The 26,241-nt window shown below is 45.6% G+C and overlaps 1 protein-coding gene across 3 annotated transcripts in view; it reads left to right on the plus strand.

Annotated features, from left to right (window-relative positions):
• Positions 1 to 345: 345 nt before the first annotated feature.
• Positions 346 to 26,241, plus strand: part of LOC138743114 (TBC1 domain family member 9B-like) — a 60,792-nt gene continuing 34,896 nt past the window's right edge. For all 3 annotated transcript variants that reach the window (XM_069897965.1, XM_069897966.1, XM_069897968.1), the window contains exons 1-8: positions 346 to 557; positions 11,326 to 11,436; positions 12,127 to 12,245; positions 14,784 to 15,012; positions 15,991 to 16,249; positions 19,834 to 20,041; positions 24,056 to 24,247; positions 26,057 to 26,227. In XM_069897965.1, the coding sequence (XP_069754066.1) occupies positions 440 to 557; positions 11,326 to 11,436; positions 12,127 to 12,245; positions 14,784 to 15,012; positions 15,991 to 16,249; positions 19,834 to 20,041; positions 24,056 to 24,247; positions 26,057 to 26,227 (1,407 nt within the window). In that variant the 5' untranslated portion in view covers positions 346 to 439. The remainder of the gene's footprint in view (positions 558 to 11,325; positions 11,437 to 12,126; positions 12,246 to 14,783; positions 15,013 to 15,990; positions 16,250 to 19,833; positions 20,042 to 24,055; positions 24,248 to 26,056; positions 26,228 to 26,241) is intronic.

A 26,241-nucleotide genomic window follows, 5' to 3' on the forward strand; every position in this document is an offset into this window, starting at 1 on the left:
TTGCAAGCTGCCCACAGTCCTTGAAGGTGTTGACACAGTGATGGAACCGTTTACCCTCTGGGCCCACACACCTTGTACTGGAGATATGGGGGTCCCGGGGGTCCCTGCACTGCTGTGGTGGAGGGAGATCCACGGTTTTGACCAGCGACCATGTACGAACAGCCAGAGATTTCTAGGTCAAAACGGGTGTAGCTTGGAGACAACTTCCGAAAGGTGGTTTCCTCCTCTCCCCCCTCTCCCTCCTCTCCCCCACCTCACGGGGGGGGGGGGGCGGGGGGGAGGAATGTGAGACACCCACCCCCCCGCCCCGCCCGTCCCAGCGTCGCTGACATGCGCACTGGCCGGTCTCCGCCCCGCGAACTGCAGCGGCCCGGGACGGTCAGCGGGCGGGCGTCGTTGGCAGAGCCGGATTGCGCGGCGAAGGCCGGGCGCAGGGACAATGTGGCTGCACCCCGAGGAGGTGGCGCTGAACAGCGCGCTCTGGCTCACGGAACGCGCCAACCCCTTCTTCGTGCTGCAGCGGCGGAAGGGTCACGGCCGCGGCGGCGGACTCACCGGTGAGCAACACGGCCCGTGTAGCGCTCCGCCTGATGGGCAGCGGCTGCCGCTCAATCACAACGCACGCTTTACCGCCGCTGACCAATGGCGGCGCGCAAGGGGCGGGACGGAGCCTCACTGTTGACCGTTTTCCCTAGTTGGCCCATGGTTGCCCAGGACCCCCCCCCTTGGATGGTCCCTTCTTTCTCACCCTCTCCACTCCCTCAACCCTCCACTCCCTCAACCCTCCACTCCCTCAACCCTCCACTCCCTCAACCCTCCACTCCCTCAACCCTCCACTCCCTCAACCCTCCACTCCCTCAACCCTCCACTCCCTCAACCCTCCACTCCCTCAACCCTCCACTCCCTCAACCCTCCACTCCCTCAACCCTCCACTCCCTCCTCAACCCCCTCACCCCTCCACTCCCTCACCCCTCCCTCCTCAACCCCCTCACCCCCTCCACTCCCTCACCCCCTCCACTCCCTCACCCCCTCCACTCCCTCACCCCCTCCACTCCCTCACCCCCTCCACTCCCTCACGCCCTCCACTCCCTCACGCCCTCCACTCCCTCACCCCCTCCACTCCCTCACCCCCTCCACTCCCTCACCCCCTCCACTCCCTCACCCCCTCCACTCCCTCACCCCCTCCACTCCCTCACCTCCTCCACTCCCTCACCCCCTCCACTCCCTCACCCCCTCCACTCCCTCACCCCCTCCACTCCCTCACCCCCTCCACTCCCTCACCCCCTCCACTCCCTCACCCCCTCCACTCCCTCACCCCCTCCACTCCCTCACCCCCTCCACTCCCTCACCCCCTCCACTCCCTCACCCCCTCCACTCCCTCACCCCCTCCACTCCCTCACCCCCTCCACTCCCTCACCCCCTCCACTCCCTCACCCCCTCCACTCCCTCACCCCCTCCACTCCCTCACCCCCTCCACTCCCTCACCCCCTCCACTCCCTCACCCCCTCCACTCCCTCACCCCCTCCACTCCCTCACCCCCTCCACTCCCTCACCCCCTCCACTCCCTCACCTCTCCCTCCTCAAACCCCTCACCCCTCCACTCCCACCTCAACCCCTCACCCCTCCACTCCCTCACCTCTCCCTCCTCAACCCCCTCACCCCTCCACTCCCTGCTCAACCCCCTCACCCCTCCACTCCCTCACCTCTCCCTCCTCAACCCCCTCATCCTTCCTCCTCAACTCACCCCAGGGTCCCCCCTCATGGTTACCCCCCTCATGGTTACCCCCCTCATGGTTACCCCCCTCATGGTTACCCCCCTCATGGTTACCCCCCTCATGGTTACCCCCCTCATGGTTACCCCCCTCATGGTTACCCCCCTCATGGTTACCCCCCTCATGGTTACCCCCCTCATGGTTACCCCCCTCATGGTTACCCCCCTCATGGTTACCCCCCTCATGGTTACCCCCCTCATGGTTACCCCCCTCATGGTTACAACCCTCATGGTTACAACCCTCATGGTTACAACCCTCATGGTTACCCACCCTCATTCCCCACATCCACCCAGGATCCCCCTCTTTTCCCCCCCTCATCCCCCCAGGGTTCCCCCCTCTGGGTTCCTCCCCATTTCCCCCACTGGTTTCACTTCATCCCTATAGTATCCCCCTCCTCATTCCCCCCCTCAACCCCTCCCCAGGTTCTTCCCTGCCCCCCCCCCCCCAGGGGCCCCCTTTCACCTCACCCCAGGACAGGGGGCACTGAGGGAATAGGAAAGTGATTCCATTCCATCCCTAGGCACGGTGCCCTTACCACATTGTCCTGCGTCTGGTTGTGCAGCACCCTTACCAGAAGAATCTTTACCCTACACCTCCCCATTCTGGGCCAATATCAGACCACTCTGCCCATCCAGGCAAGTCTCTCAACCTCCCCAGTTTAATCACTCCACCACAGGAGCTGGTTCCAAGTTCTTTCTCTATCACACACTTTCAGCAATGTTGATTCTGCTCTGTTATCCCCATGAAGCTGAAATTGGCCTTAACTGTGGTGTGAAGAGGCTTCGTAGACTTCATGGGTGAAATTTGAGAGTGCAGAGTTTGCATATTCCTGTCAGGATTAAAGGCAAAGTTAACAGGCAGAGGGAACCCTGGTTAAGAAGAGGGAGGTGAACAGCAAGTGCAGCTACTTTTGAACATGACAAGTACAGAAAATGCAAGTAAATACTTAAGGAGGAATTCAAGATGGCAAAAAGAAGACAAGAGGCTGCTTTAGCAGATCATGTGAAGGCAAACCTACAAATATATCAAGAGTAAAAGGACAGTAAGGAACAAAATTGGTCCCCTAGAGGATCAGAGTGGTCGTCTATGTGTGGAGCCTCACGTAATGGGGGAGATCTTAAAACAGTTTTTTTTTTGCTTCAGTATTTACTCAGGAAACTGGCAGAGTGCACGAGGAAGGAAGGGAAAAAACAGTAGTGATATGGAGCATATAGAGATTAAGGAGGAGGAGGTGCTTGCTGCTTTACAATGAAAAAAGGTAGATAAATCCTCCGGGCCAGATATGATATTCTCTCGGACCTTGAGAGAGACAATTGTAGAAATTGCAGGGGCCCTGGCAGGAATATTTAAAATGTCCTTAGCCATGGGTGGAGGATTGAAGGGTAGCTCACTTCGTTCTGTTGTTTAAAAAAGGCTCCAAAAGTAAATCAGATAACTACAGGCTGGTGAGCCTGACATTAGTAGTGGGTAAATTATTGGAAGGAGTTCAGAGAGATAATATATATAGGTATTTGGACAGCCATGAACTGATTAAGGACTGTCAGCATGGCTATGTGTGTGCATGGTCGTGTTTAACAAATCTTGTAGAGATTTTTGAGGTTACCAAGAAGGTAAATGAAGAAAGGCTGTGGATGTTGTCTATGTGGACTTTAGTAAGGACTTTGACCATATGCATATGGGGACTTCTGGTTAAGGGGGGCAGAGGGGTTGATTTGCCTGAAATTTGACAAGGTGCTCGCATGACGCCTGAGCCACCTCGCATCTCACCTCCAGGTCAGGATACAGGCCACTCCCTCCTCTGTAAAGTGGCTGCCAGCATGCCGAATGGACTGAGCGGGGGGGGGGACAGGGGGACACGGGACGTCCTCAACAGGCTGAGCGGTGGGGGGGGGTGGGTTGCTGAATGGATCAGTTGGCTATCGGACGGGATGCCACCTTCTAATGTCAGGCTGCGGCTGTGAGGTAAAGAAAGAAGGTGAGATTGAGCAAAGCTGGGGAGATGATTCAGATCTCTGTAATCCCCGACTTTGCCAAATTTTCCCCACTGTTTTGCCCAAATTTTTTTTGGGAGGCAGTTGGCCATCCCACCCCCCTGCCTTGTGTGCCTTTGACAAGAACCCACACTGGAGATTCAGATACTAGGTATCCACGGAGAGATTGTAAACTGGATTCAAAATTGGACATTGTGGGGGGGGAGTCACGTGATGGAGTAGTGGCCGGTAGGGGAACTCCAGCCCTCTCCAGAAAAGTTAAAAAAAGATAGAGAAAAAACAAAGGCACAAACTTAAAAACCAAAACAAAGTGAAAGTAAAAGTGTGAAGAAAATGGCAGCGGAGAAAGAAAAACCAGAAACAACGGGAAGAAAAGAAGAAGGAAAGACGTCGGAAGAAGAAGGTGAAGGCCTTACCTGTCCGAAGAGGCCCGCCGCGGAGAGAGAAGCCCGCTCCCTCAGGTCAGTGGAAGTCCCAGGCTCGGGACTACAAAAATGGCTCGCAGAGCTGAGTAAAAGTGCGCAACTGCGCATGAAAAAAAACCCACTGACGGGAGGGGGGAACAGTTTCGGAGTCGATCTCCACGGCTGAGAGAGACACCTGCAGCACAGCAGCAGGTGCAGAACACAGACAATAACGACAACAAGAAAGAGGGTAAAAAGAAAACAAGGAAACAACAGATGGTCAACCCAGAGGAAGAAGAAGAAGAACAGAAAGAAGTGGAAGAAGAAGAGAAAGGCAAGACAATGGATGTATCTTTTTTTAAAGAATATATGGAATCAGTGAAAGAATGGCAATTACAAGAATTTGATGAGATAAAAAGAAGAATTAAGAATGCAGAAGAAAGAGTGAATAAAATGGAAGTGGCCATATCAGAATTGGCAAAAAGAGTGGAAAATATGGAAAAACGAGAAACATTTGTAGATATGGAAGTAAAAGACTTAAAAAAGAAATTGGAAGAATCTAATAAAAAAGCTAAAGAAGCACAGGAGCTGTTAGCTCAGAAGATAGATATGATAGAAAACTATAATAGAAGAAATAATATAAAGATAGTGGGCCTTAAGGAAGATGAAGAAGGCAAGAATATGAGAGAATTTATAAAAGATTGGATCCCCAGGGTCCTAGGAAGACCAGAATTACAGGAAGAAATGGAAATAGAGAGGGCACATAGAACTTTAGCTCCAAAACCACAACCGCAGCAAAAACAAGATCCATTTTAGTAAAATTCTTAAGATATACAACAAGAGAAAATATATTGGAGAAAGCAATGAAGAAAGTAAGAGAGGACAGAAAGCCACTGGAATATAAAGGTCAAAAATTTTTTTTCTATCCAGACATAAGTTTTGAACTCCTGAAGAAGAGGAAGGAGTTCAATACAGCGAAAACGATCTTATGGAAAAAAGGATATAAATTTATGTTAAGGTACCCAGCGGTACTTAAAATAATTATTCCAGGGCAACAAAACAGACTATTCTCGGATCCAGAGGAAGCAAGGAAATTTGCAGAACAACTACAAAACAAGCAGAGAGATGAAGACATGTAATAAGAGTAAAAATGACCACGATCTATATGTATGTGTGTAAAGGGGTATATGTGTTTGTGTATATATATATATATATATATATATGTGTGTGCATACATGAATGTATCCGTATTTAGAGGAAAATATATAGAGTATAGACGTGACCTTTGTTACATATGAAAATTGAAATCTTTTCTGGGGGGGGCTGGGTGGGGAGGAGTTACGGTCACTGCAAAATCAGCTGACGTTTGCGAGTGAATTCGCAAATCCAAATGGAGAGGGGAGATGTGGTTGTCCGACAAGGGATAAAGGACAACTCAGGAGGGGGAGGGGAGATTGGGGTTAAAGAAGTTTTAAATAGGAGAATAGGGAAAATGTTTGATGTTTTAGAAATGTTGTCTTATAAAGTGTTCAAAACAAGAAAGCAGAAATGGATAAGAAGGAAAGGTGATGATGGAGAAACAGAAAGGGAAGATAAACAAAGTATAAAATGGCTACGCTGAACTATATGACTTTAAATATTAACGGAATACTTAACCAAATTAAAAGGAAGAAACTGCTAAATTTACGGAAAAAAGAAAGAATTGATAAAGCATTTGTGCAAGAAACACATTTACCTGAATTGGAGCACAAGAAATTAAAGAGAGATTGGGTAGGACACGTAACAGCAGCGTCGTATAATTCAAAAGCAAGAGGAGTAGCTATATTAATTAGTAAAAATGTGCCAATTAAAATAGAAGAGGAAATAATAGATCCAGCAGGGAGATATGTAATGATATATTCGGAGTTTTGGAATCTACTCAATGTATATTCACCTAACGAAGAAGATCAAAAGTTTATGCAAGATATTATTTTGAAGATAGCAGATACGCAAGGGAACATATTAATAGGAGGGGATTTCAACCTGAATTTGGATTCAAATATGGACAAAACTGGGAAAAAAATTAACAGAAAGAACAAAGTAACCAAATTTATAATTAAATCGATGGAAGAAATGCAACTTTTGGATATATGGAGGAAACAACACCCAAAGGAAAAGGAATATTCATATTACTCAGCTAGACATAAAACATACTCAAGAATAGACCTATTTTTATTATCAGCTCGTATGCAAGATGGAGTAAGAAAAACAGAATATAAAGCTAGAATATTATCGGACCATTCACCCTTAATATTGACAGTAAAGTTAGAGGACATCCCTCCAAGAATGTATAGATGGAGATTAAACTCCATGTTACTCAAAAGGCAGGATTTTAGAGAATTAATTGAAAGACAAATTAAAATGTATTTTGAAATAAACACGGAATCAGTGAAAGATAAGTTTATACTATGGGATGCAATGAAAGTGTTCATTAGAGGGCAAATAATAAGTTATGTAACCAAGATGAAGAAAGACTATAATCAGGAAACAGAGCAGTTGGAAAGGGAGATAGTAAATATAGAAAAAGAATTAGCATTGAAGGAAGATACAATTAAAAGAAGAGAATTGGCAGATAAAAAAATAAAATATGAAACACTACAAACATATAAGGTGGAGAAGAATATAATGAAGACAAAACAGAAATATTATGAACTAGGGGAAAAAACGCACAAAATTCTTGCATGGCAGCTTAAGACAGAACAAGCTAAGAAAATGGTATTGGCATCAAGGAAAAAAGACAAACAAATCACATATAATCCAAAGGAGATCAAGGAAAACTTTAGAGAATTCTATGAACAATTATACCAAACTGAAAACGAAGGGAAAGAAGGGAAAATAGATGAATTTCTAACTAAAATTGAACTACCAAGACTACAAATAGAGGAACAAAATAAATTAACAGAACCATTTGGAATAGTAGAAATACAAGAGATAATAAAAAAATTACCAAATAATAAGACACCAGGAGAGGATGGATTCCCAATAGAATTCTATAAAACATTTAAAGATTTATTAATTCCACCCCTCCTGGAAGTAATCAACCAGATTGATAAAACACAAAGCTTACCAGATTCACAAAACAGCAATAATTACAGTAATACTAAAGCAAGGGAAGATCCACTCGCACCAGCGTCATATAGACAAATATCTTTACTTAACACAGATTATAAGATAACAGCTAAACTATTAGCAAACAGATTAGCAGAGTATGTACCGAAAATGGTAAATCTAGACCAAACTGGATTTATTAAAAGACGCACAACAGACAATATTTGTAAATTTATTAACTTAATTCATGCAGTAGAAGGGAGTAAAGCGCCAACAGTAGCAGTTGCTTTAGACGCAGAGAAGGCCTTTGACAGAGTATAATGGAATTATTTATTCAAAGTATTGCAAAAATTCAGTTTACCAGAGAAGTATATTAATTGGATTAAAGCATTATATAAGGGACCATTGGCGAAAGTGACAGTAAATGGATATGTATCAAAGCAATTTAACTTAAGCAGGTCAACACGGCAGGGATACCCACTATCACCTTTATTGTTCGCGTTAGCTATAGAACCACTAGCAAAATTGATAAGAACAGAAAATAATATAAAAGGGATAAAAATAAAAGACAAGGAATATAAAATCAGTTTATTTGCGGATGATGTTATGGTATACTTAACAGAACCAGAACTATCAATAAAAGAATTATATAAGAAATTGATGGAATATGGAGAAGTGTCGGGTTACAAGATTAACGTAAATAAAAGTGAAGCAATGCCTATGAATAATGCGGATTTCTCAAAATTTAAGAAGGAATCACCATTCAGATGGCAAATGCAAGCAATAAGATACCTAGGTATACAAATAAATAAAAATCTCGGCCAACTATATAAACTCAATTATTATCCACTAATGAAAAAATTACAGGACGATTTAGAGCATTGGAAAGATTTACCATTAACACTAATAGGAAGGATAAACTGTATTAAAATGAACATTTTTCCAAGGATACTATACCTATTTCAGGCATTGCCAATACACCTGACAGAGAAATTCTTCAAAGAGTTAAAGAAAATAATAAGGAAATTTTTATTGGAAGGGGGGGAAACCGAGGATAGCACTAGATAAATTAACAGAATGGTATAAACAAGGAGGCTTACAAATGCCAAACTTTAAAAATTATTATAGAGCCGCACAATTAAGATACCTATCAGATTTTTATCAAACAAGGGAAAAGCCAGATTGGACGAGATTAGAATTAGATAAAATAGGGGAAAAGATACCTGAACACATATTATATAAATGGGATGAAAAATTGGTACAACATGGAAGTTCTCCAGTATTACATCATCTACTCAATATTTGGAAGAAGATTCATGTAGAAAGAAATAAAACAAATTATCAATTACCAAAACTAATATTGACGCAAAACAAGTTACTCCCTTTTACAATAGATAACCTTTCCTTTGGAGAATGGGAGAAAAAAGGGATCAAAAGAATAGAAAATTGTTTTTCAGGAAATAGATTATTATCCTTTGAACAAATGAAAGATAAATACAATATAACTCAAGATACAGTGCTGGCATATTACCAGTTGAGATCCTACTTGAAGGACAAATTAGGAAGCAGTCTGAGTTTACCAGAGGGAAGTAACTTTGAATATGTGATTACAGATACAATGATAATCAAAAGATTTATAACAAATATGTATATTAAACTGCAAGAAAAGGAGAATGAAGAAACAAATGGTAAAACTAAACAAAAATGGGAACAAGATTTAAATATAAAGATAAAAAAGGAAACATGGGAGAAGTTATGTTCTGGAAGGATGAGAAATACAATAAATACGAGGTTACGTATGATACAATATAACTGGATACACAGGCTATACATTACACTTCAAAAGTTAAATAAATGGGACCCAACAGTATCTGATAGATGTTTTCGATGTAAAAAAGAAATGGGAACAACAATTCATGCAATCTGGACATGTGAGAAAGTAGAAAAATTTTGGGAAGATCTAAACCAAATATTAAATAAAATTACAGAAAACAATATACCAAAGAATCCAGAGATCTTCCTCCTAAGTAACATAAAAAACAAAGAATTTGGAATTGATTTGGAGGATGCACAAAAAAGATTTATTAAGATAGCTCTAGCCGTAGCAAAAAAATGTATTATGTCAACCTGGAAATCGGAAGATTATTTGAAAATACAACAATGGTATATAGAAATGAATAAATGTATTCCATTACAAAAAATAACATAGTTTAAGAAATAATATTGAAATATTTGAACAAATATGGGAGCCTTACATGAAACACAATAGCTAAAACCTACCGGGGACATTCACTATCTAAATTAACGAAAGGAGAAGGAAATGAAAAGAATTGACTCAGTGGAATTTCTTGTTTATTTTTTATTGAATGACAACATTGTTTGACTGGTTTAATGTATCCTAGATTTTGTACTTTAAATGGATGGGAGGGGGGAGGTAGGGAGGGTGGGATGGGGGGAGGTAGGGAGGGTGGGATGGGAGGAGGGAGGGGGGGGGAGAAAATGGCACTGTATATATTTGAAAAGGAAAAAGTATGTATCATGGTTAATGTGGTTTATGGTGTGAAAAAAATAAAATTGACATTGTGGGAGAAAACAGAGTGGTAGTGGACGGATGCTTCTCATACAGGAGGCCTGTGACAAGTGCTGTGCCTCAGGGATCAGTGCTGGGACCTTGTTTGTCATCTATATCAATAATCTGGATGATAATGTGGTAAATTGGATCAGCAAGTTTGCAGAAGACACTAAGATTGAAGGCGTCGTGGACAGCGAGGAAGATTTTCAAAGCTTGCAGAGGGATCTGGACCAGCTGGAAAAATGGGATGAAAAATGGCAGATGGAATTTAATGCAGACAACTATGAAGTGTTGCAATTTGGAAGGACAAACCAAGAAAGGACGTACACGGTGAATGGTCGGGCACTGAGGAGTGCAGAGGAACAAAGGGATCTGGGAATACAGATACATAATTCCCTGAAAGTGGTGTCACAGGTAGATAGCGTTGAAAAGAGGGCTTTTGGCATATTGGCCTTCATAAATCAAAGTATTGAGTTCAGGAGTTGGGATGTTATGGTAAAGTTATGTAAGAATTGGTGAGGTCAAATTTGGAGTATTGTGTGCAGTTTTGGTCATCTAACTACGGAAAGATATCAATAAGATAGAAAAAGTGCAGAGATTTACCCAGATGTTGCCTGGACTTCCAGAACTGAGTTACAGGGGAAGATTAAACAGGTTAGGACTTTATTCCCTGGAGCACAGCAGAATGAAGGGAAATTTGATAGAGGTATTTAAAATTATGAGGGGTTAAGGGTGAAAGGGGAATAGTTTAGGGGGTAAGTGAGGGGGAACATCTTCACACAGACTGGTGGGAGCGTGGAATGAGCTGCCAGCTGAAGAGGTGAATGCAGCCTGAATTTTAACATTTAAGAAGAATTTGGACGGGTACATGGACAGGAGAGGTATGGAGGGCTATGGACTGGGTGCAGGTCCCTGGGATAGGCAGAAAAATAGTTTGGCACAGACTAGAGGGGCTGAAGGGCCCCATTCTGTGCTGTAATGTTCTATGGTAGATGTGGAAAATCTAAAATGAAACTGAAAATGGTGGAAGAGGGGAGAGAGTTAACGTTCCAGATGACCCAGTCAGTGTTTTCATTTTGCAAAGAATGCCCCTCCCACAGTACAGAACTCCCTTGGTACTGTCCCTCCCATAATGGGGAGCTCCATCGGTACTTCACCTCCCACGGTGGGGAGCTCCCTCAGTACTACACCTGACCTTTCATATTTATGATCACTTTCTCTGTTTGTTCTGGTTCGTTCAGTGTCAGCTAGTGTACCTTGTGTGGCTGTAGCAAGTAATCGTTTTGGTACATGACAATAAACTCCCATGGTCATGAACCCCCAAGGAATAAGGCTGCCCGTGTGTTGCACCTGCTCCTTTCACAATTTCTTACCTCTCTTGGATCACCCCTCTGCTTTCTGTGTCCCAGTAAGTGCAAACTCAGGCTGCCTTCATCTCCCTGTAACAGCAACATCTGCCAAGCTGTCCCCTGGAGTCACTTACCCTCTTCCTCCAACAGGGCTGCTTGTGGGGACGCTGGACGTTGTGTTGGACTCGAGTGCACGTGTGGCCCCCTACAGGATTCTCCATCAGACTCAGGAGTCTCAGGTGTACTGGAACATCGCAGGTGGTAAGCACCATGGGAACAGAGCCCCAACCATTACAGGGTCTGAAGTAATGGAAAGAAAGATCCCATTATGTGGCAAAGGCCACAGTACAGGCCCTTCTGCCCTTGACGTTACTTTATAGAGCAAAGATAAAAGATACATAACCAACGGGCTTGAGCCCTTCATCAAGTTGTGAGCAAAATGTAGGCAGGTGCCTGAGCTATATAGCAAAAATAAAGATATAGAACCAACATTGTGCCAGGTAGTTTGGGCACTTACCTACATTTTGCTTATACCTTGATGAAACATTAGTTGTGTATCTTTATCTTTGCTCTATAAAGTACACCGTTTGACCTGCTGAGTTTCCCCAGAATTGTGTTTTTACTTCAACCACGGGGTCTACAGACTTTCGTATTTTATACCTATGTTCATCTCAATTTCCCATGTTCCAATCAACTCCCCCACATTCTCCCCCCTCACTCACACACTTGCTTGTGTTTCACAGCGTCTGATTATCTCGTTGACTTGGGGTGTGGGGGGAGACCGGAGCCCCTGGGTCACAGGGAGAGCATGCAAACTCCACGTAGAGAGCACCTGAGATTGAACTGGCGTCCTGGATCTGTGGGGTAGCTGCACTGCTGATGCACACATAAAGTTAAGTTGTTGTTGAGGATGATTAATTTGAATCTTCACTGTGTTTTTCAATGGTTTAGGGAGCTCCAGGAAGGAGATCACGAAGCACTGGGATTGGTTGGAGGTCAATCTCCTCCAGACGCTGTCTGTCTTCGAGAATGAGGAGGATGTGACGACGTTCGTCAAGGGTAAAATCCAGGTCTGTGGGCTTGGAGCCTCCTCCCTGTCTGGCACATAACCAAGTGGGAACACCACCCATGGTCAGTAGACCAAGCTCATGGTAATCAGTAACACTGCAGATGCTGAAATCCTTTGAACATCAAAAATGCTAGAAACTCCATGCAAGTCAAGCAGTATCTGTGGAGAGAGGGTCAGAGTCAACTTTTCAGGACCTGTATCAGAAATGGGAAGGAGATTCAAACAATGTCAGTCTTAAATTGCAGAAAAGATGGGGGAGGGATGGACAGGACAAGGAAATATCTGTGACAGGGTGAGACCAGGCCAGAGGGTGGCTTCTGCTTCCTGGTATGAGTTGAGTATTGCTGGTACCAGGGCTGTGGGAGGGCTTGGCAATAGGAAACAAGAACCCAGACCTGTGTTTGGTTGCCCCAATGTCGAGGATTCAACAAGAATGGGCCAGCGAGTGTCAGAGAGAATGGACTGCGGAAGATGGAGAAGAGGAGCAGACACAAAGCTGGAGAAACTCAGCAGGTCAAACTTGATGCAGCAAAGATAAAGGATTAGAACCAACATTTCGAGCTTGAGCCCTTCATCAAGGTATGGAGAAATGTCAGCAGGTGTCCCAATAAGAAAGTAAGGGAGGGAGGAGTGGAGGAGGAGCTTGTTCCCAAAGGCAGGTGGTAATAGGAGAAGAAGGGAGGGGGGGGCACAGCAGCAAACAGGGCAAGGAATGGATAGGGAAGGGGATGGAGAGCTGAGTGGAAAAGACCGGGGAAGAGAGAGGGAAGAACAGGTTAGTAGAAACTGGAGGTTGATATTAATGCCATCTGGCTGGAGAGCACCCAGACGGAAAATCAGGTGTTGTTTCTCCAATTAACGGGTGGTCTTAGTGGGATAGTACGTGAGGCCTTGGACAGTCGTGTGAATATGGGAGTGTGATGCAGAACTGAAATGGTTGTCACTGATGCAGATGGAGAGAAGGTGCTTAGCGAAGCGATATCCTAGTCTATGCCCACTCTCTCTGATGTAGAGAAGGCTACAAAAGGAGCACCAGACACAGTAAACCAGTCCTGCGGTCGTACGTGAAGTGTTGCTTCACGTGAAAAACCTGTTGAGGGCCCCTGGGCTGTGGTGGGGTCGAGGTGTGGGCACAAGTGTGGCACCTCCTGTGGCCACTGGGGAAGATGTCGGGGTGGGAAGGGGGGGGACATGATTGCGGGGAGGGATGAGGGCATTGGAAAGTCACATAGGGAGCGGTCCCTATGGAAGGCAGAAAGTGGAAGATAGGTATGGTGGTGGGATCCTGTTGTAAGTGCCAGAAATTTTGGAGGATAATATGTTGGATGCAAAGGCTGGTGGGGTGGTAGGTGAGGACAAGAGGAATCCTGTGTTTGCTGTGTCTGGGGGTAGAGAAGTGGCCAGGACGAATGAGCAGGAAATGGAGGAGCTGCGGGTTAGGGCAGATGTCTGGAGGCAGGGTGGCCAGGGGAACTGGGTGGATGCAGAAGTGTGGGAAACAGAAAAGGTGCATGGTGGAGGAGGGGAACCTGGGTTTCAAGAATGAAGGACATCTCAGAAATGCCCGCGTAGCAAACAGGAGCTGGTGGAATGGAGCGGAAACCTTGCAGAAGAGGTCACTGAGGGAGTTGCTGATATTTGTGGCAAATCCAGATCTTGAGAAGGAGTGAAACATGAAAGTCTGCAGATGCTGAGATTGTAGTAGAAACAGAAATGCTGGAGGAACTTGGCCTGTCTCGCTGCATCCACAGGAGGTAAAGATATATTACTGATGTTTTGGGCCTGAGCCCTGCTTCGAGGTATAAGCAAAAAACCAGGCAGGGACTGAATTAAAGACAAGAGATTAAAGGGGAAGAATGGGAGGGGGAGGAGTCCAAACCAATAGGCTTAGGTGTTAATTGGATATGATAAGAGGAAAGATGAGAATTGATTTTGGGTCTGTGAAAGGAGATAGAGGGAAAGGGGAAGAGAGAGTGAGACTGAGCTGGGGGAAAGGAGACAGGGGAAGAAGAAAGTTAATGGAAACTGGAGAAATTAATGTTGATGCCATCTGGTTGGAGGGGGCCCTGACGGAAGATGAGATACTGTTCCTCCAATTTGTGGGTGGTCTCAGTCTGGCAGTGTATGAGATCATGGACGGACATATCCATAAGGGAATGGGACGGGGAATTGAAATTGAGAAGGAGAGATCCAGGAAGGGAGGGGAGATTCAGAGATATTCACTGAATGTATCAGCACCTCTAGGGTCAGATCCCCCATTAATGTAAAGTTCATTTATTGTTGCAGGTATGAGATGAAGTGAGAAAGTTAATTTTGCAAGCAGTTCAGGTAGTTAACCCGTATCTAGTGTCCAAGTGAAACAGAGTGATGAGTTACAGAGAGAGATTAATCAGTCCAGAGCCAAGCCTTTTCCAGGAAGTGTGTGAGTGGAGGGGGAGGCTAGCAAAGTGGTTGTCATGTGGGGAAGTTGGCGAATAGCTCACAGAATGTTCCCTCGTTCTGACACCTTGTCTCATCCTCCGTCTACTCCATGTTTCAGGGTATCCTGGCCGAGGAAAACAAAAACAAGGAAGTAAAAGAGGAGGAGGATTCCGGGAAGTTCAAGGAAGCGGAATTGAAAATGCAGAAGCTATTTGGAATGCCGGAAGCGGAGAAGTTGGTGAATTATTACTCTTGTAGCTACTGGAAGGGCAGGGTCCCTTGGCAAGGATGGGTTTACCTCAGCGTCAATCACCTCTGCTTCTACTCTTTCCTGTTGGGGAAGGAAGGTGAGGATCCAGATCGCTCCGTCTCTGGGTAATGAAGGCGTGATACAGGGCTTCAGGCAGCGATCTTGCCTCTTGTCAAACTTGGGAGAAGCCATGTGCTGAATTATTGCAGAGGAATGTGGTGTAAACCATCAAAGGGTGATACCTGTGCATCAGGGTTAGAACTGAGAGAGAACCATTGTGAAGTCCAATGAGTTTGAGGGGGGAGGTTTGTGATGGAATAGATGGGGATAGACATAGAGATGTTTCTGCTTATGGGGAGATCAAAGGAGGCCTTGGATGTGAAATGTTTGTTAAGGAACCTGTGGTTAAGGAGGAGAGACATGACTTTATTTATTCACTGTTTGTTATCTGAGCAACACACTTACTGTCCCTTAAGAAGGTGTGGGTGAATGCTGCCTTGTACTACTGCAACCCTTCTGGGAAAGGTGCTTCCATGGCGCTGATAGGGAGGCTCCAGGACCCGGTGGCAATGAGGGATGGCTGGGACATCTCAAAGTACGGGGACCAGTAGTAGAAAGGTTAAAACCAGGCTTGGAGTTGGTACACAGTTCTCGGACAAATGGAGTTAACCGACGTGGTGGGGGGAGGCGGGGAGGGAGGCGGTGAAAACTGAGACGAGGGACCTTACACTGAACCTGATGTGAGTTCAGTGTTTGTGTCCACACAAATGTCAGTCGGACACTTCAAACCTCCCTCGCTGCCAGATACACCTTTGGGCACATTGGGAGGTGAAAATCACCATTACCATAAACACGTGTCACAAAATTAATTGTTTTGTGACAACCGTATTGTGCAGAACAAGGTCCATAGTTGTGATAAATTACAGTTCCATAAATACAAGATTTAAAAAATAAATAACTAGTGCAAAATAAGAGAAAAAGTGAGGTAGTGTCCACAGGTACCTTTGTCACTCAGAAATCTAGAGGGAAGGGTTCAGGAGTTGCTGGAGAATGAACGAGTCTCCTCTGGTTTCAGTGAAACTGCTGATTGGATGGGTTGACGTGACCCAGCTTGAAAAGAATGCCACACTTCTCTTCCCCGAATGCATCAAGGTGAGCACCAGAGACCAGGAGCACTACCTCTCCATGTTCCTCAACATCATCGAGACCTTTCATCTGATGGAGCAGCTGGCCAACATCGCTATACAGCAGCTGCTGGACAATGAGGCCTTCTCCCAGGATAAGCGCCTGCCCAAGCCCAAGAGCTCACTCAAGTATGCCTCTGCACTCAAGCGGTTAGTTCCTCCCTTCCTCTTCTGATCTTGTTGATAAGTGTTTCAAGCCACAATTGCAAGCTCTCCCTGCCCCACCCCCATTTCCTGGTCTCTCCCTGCCCCACCCCCATTTCCTGGTCTCTCCCTGCCCCCCCCCCCATTCTCCAGTCTACCTGCTGCTCCACTTCCCATCCCTCGCCTCTCCCTGCCACCCCCATCCCCCACTTCTCACTGCCACTCCAATCCCTCTGCCTTGCCCTGCCACCCCCATCCCCCGCCTCTCTCTGGTGCCCCCATTTCCTGGCTCCCTGCTGAATCCTCTCTCTGGTGGCTGTAGATTTAGGCTGTGCTGATGGTTCTGCAGAGTGCTGATCCATGGTTCTGTGGTACTCATTATTAGCCTGGCAAACCCAACTTCAAAATGATTAATGGGGTCGAGATCCCCTGTTGATGGGAAAAACCTGCTTGCTTTCTTTTTGAATGACCTGGATCTGATTTTAGATGATTTCCCCTTGGTCTGAACTCCCCCAATGAGGAGAGGGGGGAAGCTTTAATTTGATAATTTTCCTTTAAACCTCAATCCAGTCAGCCCTATTTTAAGGCATCGGCCACTCTGGGTGAAAATCGCTCCTCTCCCTCACCTTTGACACCGATCACTTCTTTGGGGGCACGCGGTCCATGTGTGGTCCCAGAACTGGCCACAGTCCTCCAGCTGAGGCCACACCAGTATTTTTTTTTTTTTTTTTTTAAATTTTTTTTATTTTTCACACCATAAATCACATTAGCCATGATATACACTATTTCATTTTCACACATATACAGTGACTTTTTCTCCCCCCCCCCCTTTCCTCCCAAACCACCCCCCCACCCCCCCCTCTCATCCATTTTAGGTATACAATCTAGGTTGCATTAAGCCAGTCAGACAATGTTGTCATTCAACAAAATTACACCAGAAATTCTACTGAGTCCATTCTTTTCTTTCCTTCTCCTTCCATCAACTTAGGTAATGTTTGTCCCCGGTAGGTTTTCGCTATTGTATTTAATGTAAGGCTCCTATACTTGTTCGAATATTTCAATATTATTTCTTAACCAATATGTTATTTTTTCTAATGGAATACATTTATTCATTTAAATTTGGTAGTTTCTTCCTTTTAATTTGGTTATGTATTCCATTAATATTTAAAGACATATAGTTCAGCGTAGCCCTTTTATATTTTGTTTATCTTCTCTTTCCGTTTTTCCATCATTACCTTTCCTCCTTTTCCATTTCTGTTTTCTTATTTTCAACTCTTTCTAAGACAACATTCCTACAACATCTAACATTTTCCTTATTCTCCTATTTCTATCTTATTTATCCCCAATCTCCCCTTCACCTCCTGAGTTGTCCTTTATCCCTTGTCGGACAACCACATCTGCCACACCAGTATTTAAAAAGGTTTAGCTGTCTTGCTTCATAAAGCCTTGGCCTCTCTGCTCTCCCTTGGCCTTAGTGCTCTTTCTTGCCTGTCTGGGAGTTGGCACCACTTCTCCTTCAACTAGTCCGTCAATTGGCACAGATCAGGCCTTTCAATGCGACGTCCATTCCAACTATCAGCCTTCCCTTTGTACCAGTCTCGGTCACTAGCACCAGGACTGCAGCCTTCATAGGAGGATCAAGTGTTGGTGTGGATACAACTTGTGTTCGGAGGGTCACTGCTCTACATCCCCTCAGACATCGTGTTCCAGGTCCAAAAAGCCCTCTGGTGGGAAACAGTCCTCCCCAAATCCATTCTGAGGCACCTCCTCTCTAAACCTTGCGTTGTTTTGGACCCCATCTGTGTTGTTAGCCTCTATCTGCTGTTTATTGACCAGCAGTGGGTGGTGGGGGGGGGGGGGGGTGATGATGGGTGCGAGGACATTGTTGTAATGGCTGGTGAAAAAGGAAAGGGGTAAGAAGTGATCTATCCCAGACACTTGCAAGCTTTGGTCTGGTAGTGAAATTGGACACTTCTGGAAACATCTGCCCTGTCCAGCTGCCACAGACCAGCTTGTGACAATTAGAGATTGTGTTGGTTGGATTCAGCTCAGACACTGGGGACAGCTCTCCTCTCCATGTAGAGTGGCCACTGGGTGCTATTCATCCACCTGTCTTTACAACACCGAGTCAGTTCAGTGGCACAGGAGGTAGTGCTGCTGCCTCCCAGCTCCAGAGACCCATGTTCGATCCCGATGTCTGGCACTGTCTGTGTGAAGTTGCACATTCTTCCTGTGAGTGTATGGGTGTTTCCCCGCCCCCAGGTCCCAAAGGTGTGGAGGGTTGGTTTATTGGCTACTGTGAGTTGTAAGTAAATAAAACCATAGAGAACATTACAACACAGAAAACAGGCCCTTAGCCCCTTTTAGTCTGTGCTAAACTATTTATTCAGCCTAGTCCCATTGACCTGCAGCCAGTCCATAGCCCTCCATACCCCTCCCATCCATGTACCTGTCCAAATTTTTCTTAAGTGTCAAAATTGTGCATGCATTCACCACTTCAGCTGGCAGCTCGTCCCACACCTCCACCACTTTCTGTGTGAAGAAGTTCCCCCTCATGTTCCCCCTAAACTTTTCACCCTTAACCCATGTCCTCTATATCTCATCTACCCTCAGTGGAAAAAGCTGACCTACATTTACTCTGTCTGTCCCCCTCATCATTTTAAATGACTATCAAATCTCCCCTCATTCTTCTCCGCTCCAGGGAATCAAGTCCTAACCTGTTTAACCTTTCCCTGTAACTCAGTTCCTGAAGTCCAGGCAACATCCTAGTAAATTTTCTCTGCCCTCTCTCTACCTTGATGGTGGAATCTGGGAATGTATGTGACAATAACGTCAGAATGAACATTAGAGTGTGTGAGAATGTGTAGGGTAGTGGTGTAGCAGTAGGTTTCTGATGGGTGGTGTAGGCATTGGGCATTGGGCTGAATGGCCTGTTTCCCTGCTATTCCCCACGACTCAATGATTCCTCTGAATTAGCTCAGAATAAGGTATCGGCTGAACAGGGGTGAAACAAGGAGTTTCCTAAACCCAGAGAGCAGTGAATCATTAGGATCCTGAACAGGGTTTTGGAGGCTTGGCCCTGAATATTTAAGGGACAGACACCGACCGGTGTTTAGATATTCAAGTCAAAGAGTTCAGCGCAGGAAACTGGCAGTTGGATCACCTATGATCTTATTAAAGAGTAGGGCAGGCAAGAGGGGCCAAATGACCTGTTCCTATACCCTCACTGTATCCTGAGCCAATGTTATCCCTCAACTCGTTAATAAAAGAGTCAGATTTTGTGGCCACCCTGTGCAGGGCTGGCATCATGTCATGTGTGGAAATCTGCTGGGGTTTCCAGATGTGGAACGGGGTCTCCACCTGATGTACAGACCCGTGGGGTCTTGGGGATCAACCTGAGGGTCTAATGCTGGCTCACCAGGTTTCCTCATTTCCCCATTTGAGACTTGCAGTCGAATCTTTGCTTCAACCTGTGACCAAGATTTTGGGGCGCTGTTCTTTCCCGGGCCACCTTCACAACTTCCATCCATCTCGGGTTTGGTCGGAGTTTCCTTCTTCTCACGTTCCTGTCTTCATGTCGTTCTTTGCAGGGACCTAGACGCTCGTGCAAAGAACGAACGATACCGATCCACGTTCAAGCTCCCAAAGGACGAGAAGCTGGATGGTCACACTGAGTGCACCCTCTGGACACCCTTCAATAAGATGCACATCATGGGACAGATGTTTGTCTCCAATAACTACATCTGCTTCGCGAGTAAAGAGGAGGATGCCTGCAACCTGATCATCCCGCTACGAGAGGTACAGAGAGCATTGATTCTGCAGAGAGGTGCAGACAGGTTCTGTGAGCAAGAGAGAGTCCAGGAAATGAGAACTCAACCACTTGGCAGGAAAAATGATAAATCAAGCTATAAAATGATGAAAAACAACAGCTTGGGAGTGTGCTTGTACACCTGAATACTGCGTGCGGTAGAGAAAGGATAGACTGGCTGTGGAGATGGTGCAGAGGGGGTTCACCAGGTTGATTCTGGAAGTGAGAGAGTGAGCCTGTGTGGAGAGATTGAATTGCTTGGGACTATACTCACTGGAATTCAGAAGAGTGAGAGGGGATCTTATGTAAAGAACTGCTTCTCCCAGAGAGTGGTGAATCTGGAATTCACTGCCCATGGAAGCAATGGAGGCTGCCTCATTGAATGTATTTAAGACTCTGCTAAATGTTTGAATAGTAGGAGAATGAAGAGTGAAGGGATACAGGGAGTTAAGTGGAGCTGAGTCCATGGCCAGATTAGCCACAATTTTACTGAATGACAGAGAGCAGTCTTGAGGGCCTGGATGGCCGACTCCTGCTCCTGTTTTGTACATCCATATAACCATTTACAGCACAGACACAGACTACTTTGGCCCTAATAGTCTGTGCCGAATATCTCCCACCTAGTCCCACTGACCCACATTTGACCCATAACCCTCCACACTTCTCCTGTCCATATACCTATCCAACCTATCCTTGAATATTAACATCAATCTCACTTCTACCACCACAGCTGGAAGTTCATTCCATACCCCCACCAAGAAATTTCCCCTTATGTTTCCTTTAAACTATTCCCCTTTTTCTCTCAATCCATGCCCTCTTGTTTGCATCTCCCCCACTCTCAGTAGAAAAAGCCTATAACATAACAATTACAGCATGGAAACAGGCCATTAGGCCCTTCTAGTCCGCACCGAACCAAACACCCCTTTCTAGTCCCACCTCCCTGCACAATGCCCATAACCCTCCATCTTCTTCTCATCCATATACCTGTCCAACCTTTTCTTAAATAATACAATTGACTCCGCCGCCACTATTTCTCCCGGAAGCTCATTCCACACGGCTACCACTCTCTGAGTAAAGAAGTTCCCCCTCATGTTACCTCTAAACGTCTGCCCCTTAATTCTTAACTCATGTCCACATTGACTTTTATCTGTCCCCCTTATAATTTTGAATACCTCTATCAAATCACCCCTCAATCTTCTACACTCTAGAGAATAAAGTCCCAGCCTGCTCAACCTTTCCCTGAAACTCAAACCCTGAAACCCCAGCAACTTTCTCTTAAATTTACTCTGCACTCTCTATACTGTTTAAATCCTTCCTGTAATTCGGCGACCAAAACTGCACACAATATTCCAAATTTAGCCTCACCAATGCCTTATACAACTTCATCATTACATCCCTGTATTCTGTACTCTGATGTATGAAAGCCAACATACTAAATGCCTTCTTCACCACCCTATCCACATATGATTCAACTTTCAGAGAATTATGTACCATGACTCCTAAATCCCTTTGTTCCACTGCACTCCTCAATTGTTTACCATTTCATATGTATGACCTATTTTGATTAGTCCGACCAAAATGTAGCACCTCACATTTATCAGTATTAAACTCCAAACTCCATCTTTCAACCCACTCTTCTATCTGTCCTATATCACCCTGTAAGCTTTGATAATCTTTCTCACTGTTCACAACACTGCCAATCTTTGTATCATCTGCAAATTAACTAATTCAATTTGCCACCCTATCATCCAGATCAGGGGTGTCAAACTCAAATTCATGGAGGGCCAAAATTAAAAACTTGGACTAAGTCGAGGGCCGAACTAAATATTTATTGAAAATTTTCAACAACATCTGCATGTTTTCTCTTCTTTCAACATATGTAATGTTAAACTTTAGGATATAACTTTAGGAGGATAATGTTACAGGTCAGGAGTAGGTAGCTCAAGTTCACCCTTTGTTTGACCTGAGGGAAACCTATTTGGTCCCTGTGGAGATGTAGTCAGCATTCACAGGCTGTGTCCATTTTGGCCTGCATCAGGACTCAGCATTTCCTGCTCACTCCTCAGGCTCTAGGCCTCGATTCACCCTCGACCCACCATCCCTCTACCTGACCAGTCCTTTACCCAACCTCTACTCACCCCTCACTCCACTCGCTCTGCCTCTACCCACCCCATCCTATACACGCCCCTCTACTGCCTCTCCCCTCAACCTGTTCCTCCCTCTATCCGTCCCTCACCCTCTAATCACCCCTCCCCTACTCGCCCTGCCCCTCCCCTTTTACCTCTTCCCTATCCACCCCTCCTTCTACTCATCCCTCCCTCTAACTGCCCCTCGCACCACCATAACTTCCCCTGCCCATTACTCCTCACCTACACCCTCTGCCCACCCCTCCTTACCCACCCACTCAGGCCCAGCGCGCAGCTGATCAGCCTTTGCGGAACAGCGGGAGCCGTGTGCAGCCTGCCATGTCCGTCGTGCCGACAGGAAATCACAGGCGCTCGCCAATCCGCCGCACTGCTCGACAGGTGGGAGAAGTGACTGGTTGTGCGGGGAGCCTTCCAACTGGCTTGCTGGCTGATGACATCGACAGACTTCTCGTGTTACAATTTTGTTTTCCCCGTTCTCAAAGTTTGCACGGTCAACCTGCAACACTCTTGCTCCCTCCGCGTCCCGTGGATCTGATCGCCGGGTGTTGTTAGGATTCCCAGCAGAAGGTTTGTAGAACTTTACCATTCTGGATTCCTTTTTGAGAATATTCTGGCCATCTTTTAAGGGGGGTGGTTTTAGGGGGGAGGGGATAGTTAGGGGGTGGGGAAGGATGTGCAATTAAGGGGGAGGATGGTGGGGGTGACATTACCAAAAAACAGCATCAGCTCTCGCTGCAGGGTGGGCCACCTATAATACATTTTTGAAATGATCTTGCGGGCCAAATATAATTATATCGCGGGCCAAATTTGGCCCGCGGGCCAGAGTTTGACATGTGTGATCTAGATCATTATTATACATGATAAACAGAAGTAGACCAGTATTGATCCCTGATGCAGATCCACTCGACTCCAGCCTCCAATTCGACAAACAATTTTCCACCACTCTCTCTGGCATCTCCCATCCATCCATTGTTGAATCCATTTTACTACTTCATTATTAATACCTAATGGTTCCACCTTCCTTACTAACCTCTTATAGGGAACCTTATCAAAAGCCTTACTAAAGTCTAAATAGACCACATACACTGCCTTCCCATCATCATGTCTATAAGATTTGTTAGACGTGATCTACCACGTACAAAACCATGTTGACTACTCCAAACCAATCCCTGTCTTTCCAAATAGTTGTATATACCATCTCTAAGAACACTTTCCATTAATTTACCCACCATTGACATCAGACTTACAGACCTATAATTACCAGGTTTACTTTTGGATCCTTTTTTGAACAGCGGAACAACATGAGCCACCCTCCAGTCCTCGGCACTTTCCCCGTGGCCAGTGAGATTTTAAATATTTCTGTCAATGTCCCCACTATGACTGCTAATTGCTCCATCCCAAATCTTAGATGTTACAAGCCCTTTGGTTAAATTCTAAGGACAGGGTACAAATATCCAGCAATTGGAGACAGGCTTACCTGAGATTTGCGGCACTCTCAGTAGATTGCTGGAAACATGCCTCTGTCTCTGTGTTGAGGTCCAGAATGCACCAGCACTGAGATTTGCCTAAGGTTGTGTTCTGGGTCCAGGGATTAGAGCAAGCTCAAACTTTAATCTGCACACTTTCAAAGCGCAGGATAGGTGAGTCTAAAACAAGAGGGCATAGGTTTAAGGTGAGAGAGTCTGACAGCTGTTGGATAAAAACTGGTCTTCAGGTTTCTGTACCTTCTGCCTGAAGGGAGCAGTGAGAAGAGGTTGTGACCAGGGTGATGGGGGTCCTTTACGATGTTAGCTGCCTTCTCAAGGCAGCACCTCATGTAGATGGCTGCAGTGAATTTGTGGTCTTGTGTGCCATCAGGTGAGCATTGTTGAGAAGGCGGACAGTTCCAGTGTCCTCCCCAGCCCTCTGTCCATCAGCACCAAGAACAAAATGACCTTCCTCTTCGCCAACCTGAAGGACAGAGATTTCCTGGTGCAGAGGATTTCTGACTTCCTGCAACGAACCCCATCCAGGAAGCGAGCCCGGAGTCCCCACAGCCCAGATGGTGAGGTAAGCATCCTTCCTTTTCCAACTGCAGTTCCCTTCAGCCTCCCACCACCTATGGCCAGACAGTTCTCCGAGATCTTCATCTGACCTGGAGACTTACTGAGCCACCCTGAGGTGAGTGGCATGGTTAGCGCAACACAGTTACAGAGCCACTGATTTCGACTGGGGTTCAAATCTAGCACTGTCTGTAAGGAGTTTTTACGCTCTCCCCAGTTTCCTCCCACTGTTCAAAACATACTGGGGTCAATAGGGTGTAATTGTGCCTGTTACCATGCTGTATGTCTGCATTTAAAAAATTTTAAAACATTTTTAAAAATTAAAATGATCATTCCTACTATCAGTGGCTGTACCTGGTCCTGACTTCTGGAAACCTCTCCACCTCTCTCTTTCCTTGTCTTTGGGTTAACATTTAATTGGCCCTCACCTCTTATGTGCACAATTTGTTTGATATGTACTCCTGTGGAGCACCCAGGGCCATTTCTGAGGCCCTATGTAAATGCAGGATGTTTGTACTTCGAGACTGACACCACTGCACCAAGGGGGCATTTGCAGCCAATTCCCTCGGGCTTCACAGTTGGAGGAAACCTGGACGGTCGCGGAGATCCTGCAAACTCACACAGACAGTGCTTGCAGTCAGGATTGAAGCCAGTCTCTGGAGCTGTGAAGCAGTAGCTTTACCTGATGTTACGTTGTTTGTCCGACAGTGTCCATTAGTGAGAGTGAGTTGTCCTAACCACGATAAAACCTCACTGACAATGTTAGAGAAGTCACAGGTACACCAAGGGGTGGCTTTAAATTCAGGTTTATCATCATGTGCCAAGATGCGTGAGAAAGGTTGTATTGCTATCATTCCAGCGAGGCATCTCATACAGAGTACAGAGGTAAATCACAATGTGGAGTGCAAAGTTACAGAGAGATCAGAGCAAAGCAAGATTATTTTACTCGTGTGAGGTTCATTCAGAAATCTGATAATACTGGGAAGAAAAGTATCCTTGAATCTGGTGATTACATAATCTCACACTGACAGGAGCAGGATGAAGAGAGTGTGGCCATGGTGGGATGAGCCTTTTAATACGTTGACAGTTTATCCAAGGCAGCAGGAAGATTCAAAAACCAGAGGCACTATCTATGAGAAGTGGTCACAAGAAGACAGCAGCAGGAGGAGGGTTGTTAACTCAGCCTGCGACATCACGGGCACCAGACTTTTTTAAAATTTTTTTTTAATTTTTTATTTTTCACACCATAAATCACATTAACCATGGTACACACTTTTTCCTTTTCACACATATGCAGTGCCATTTTCTCCCCCCTCCTCCCTCCTCCCATCCCACCCTCCCTACCTCCCCCCTCCCGTGCATTTAAGGTATACAATCTAGGATACATTAAACCAGTCAGACAATGTTGTCATTCAATAAAAATACACCAGAAACGGGCACCAGACTTCACTCCATCAAGGACCTGCATGAGGTGGTGTCTTAAGAAAGCAGCCTCTATCCTCAAGGACCCTCTCACCACCCAGGCCATGCCCTCTTCACTCTACTACCATCAGGAAAAAGTTACAGGAGCCTAAAGTTGAGCACTCAGCGGCACAAGGACATCTGCCCCTCTGCCATGAGATTCCTGAATGATCAATGAACTTTGACCTTTCAATTTTCGTGCACATTTTTTGGTTTTTGTCAGGTGATTTATATAAAGGTTTACACTGAGGCTGCTGCAAAACAATGAATTTTGTGACTTGTTCATGACAATAAATTCTTATTCTAATTCAGAATGCTGCCTGTGTTTCTGACTGGTCCATGTGCTTCCTTGTAGATTGCTACCAGACTAGATGGGGTGTGTTCCCCACCTTCGCTGACGCCAAGCCCAGTGGCCATGTGGGATACCAAGCCATTCCCCTTCTGTCGTGAAACCACCCCCACAGCGACACAGCCCCTGATGTGCATCTTTCACAGAGAGGCCCCGGACGAGCTCAGCCCTAAGACGGTAACTTCTAATGC

Source organism: Narcine bancroftii, chromosome 9 (genome assembly GCF_036971445.1).
Source record: "Narcine bancroftii isolate sNarBan1 chromosome 9, sNarBan1.hap1, whole genome shotgun sequence".
Taxonomy (NCBI): domain Eukaryota; kingdom Metazoa; phylum Chordata; class Chondrichthyes; order Torpediniformes; family Narcinidae; genus Narcine; species Narcine bancroftii.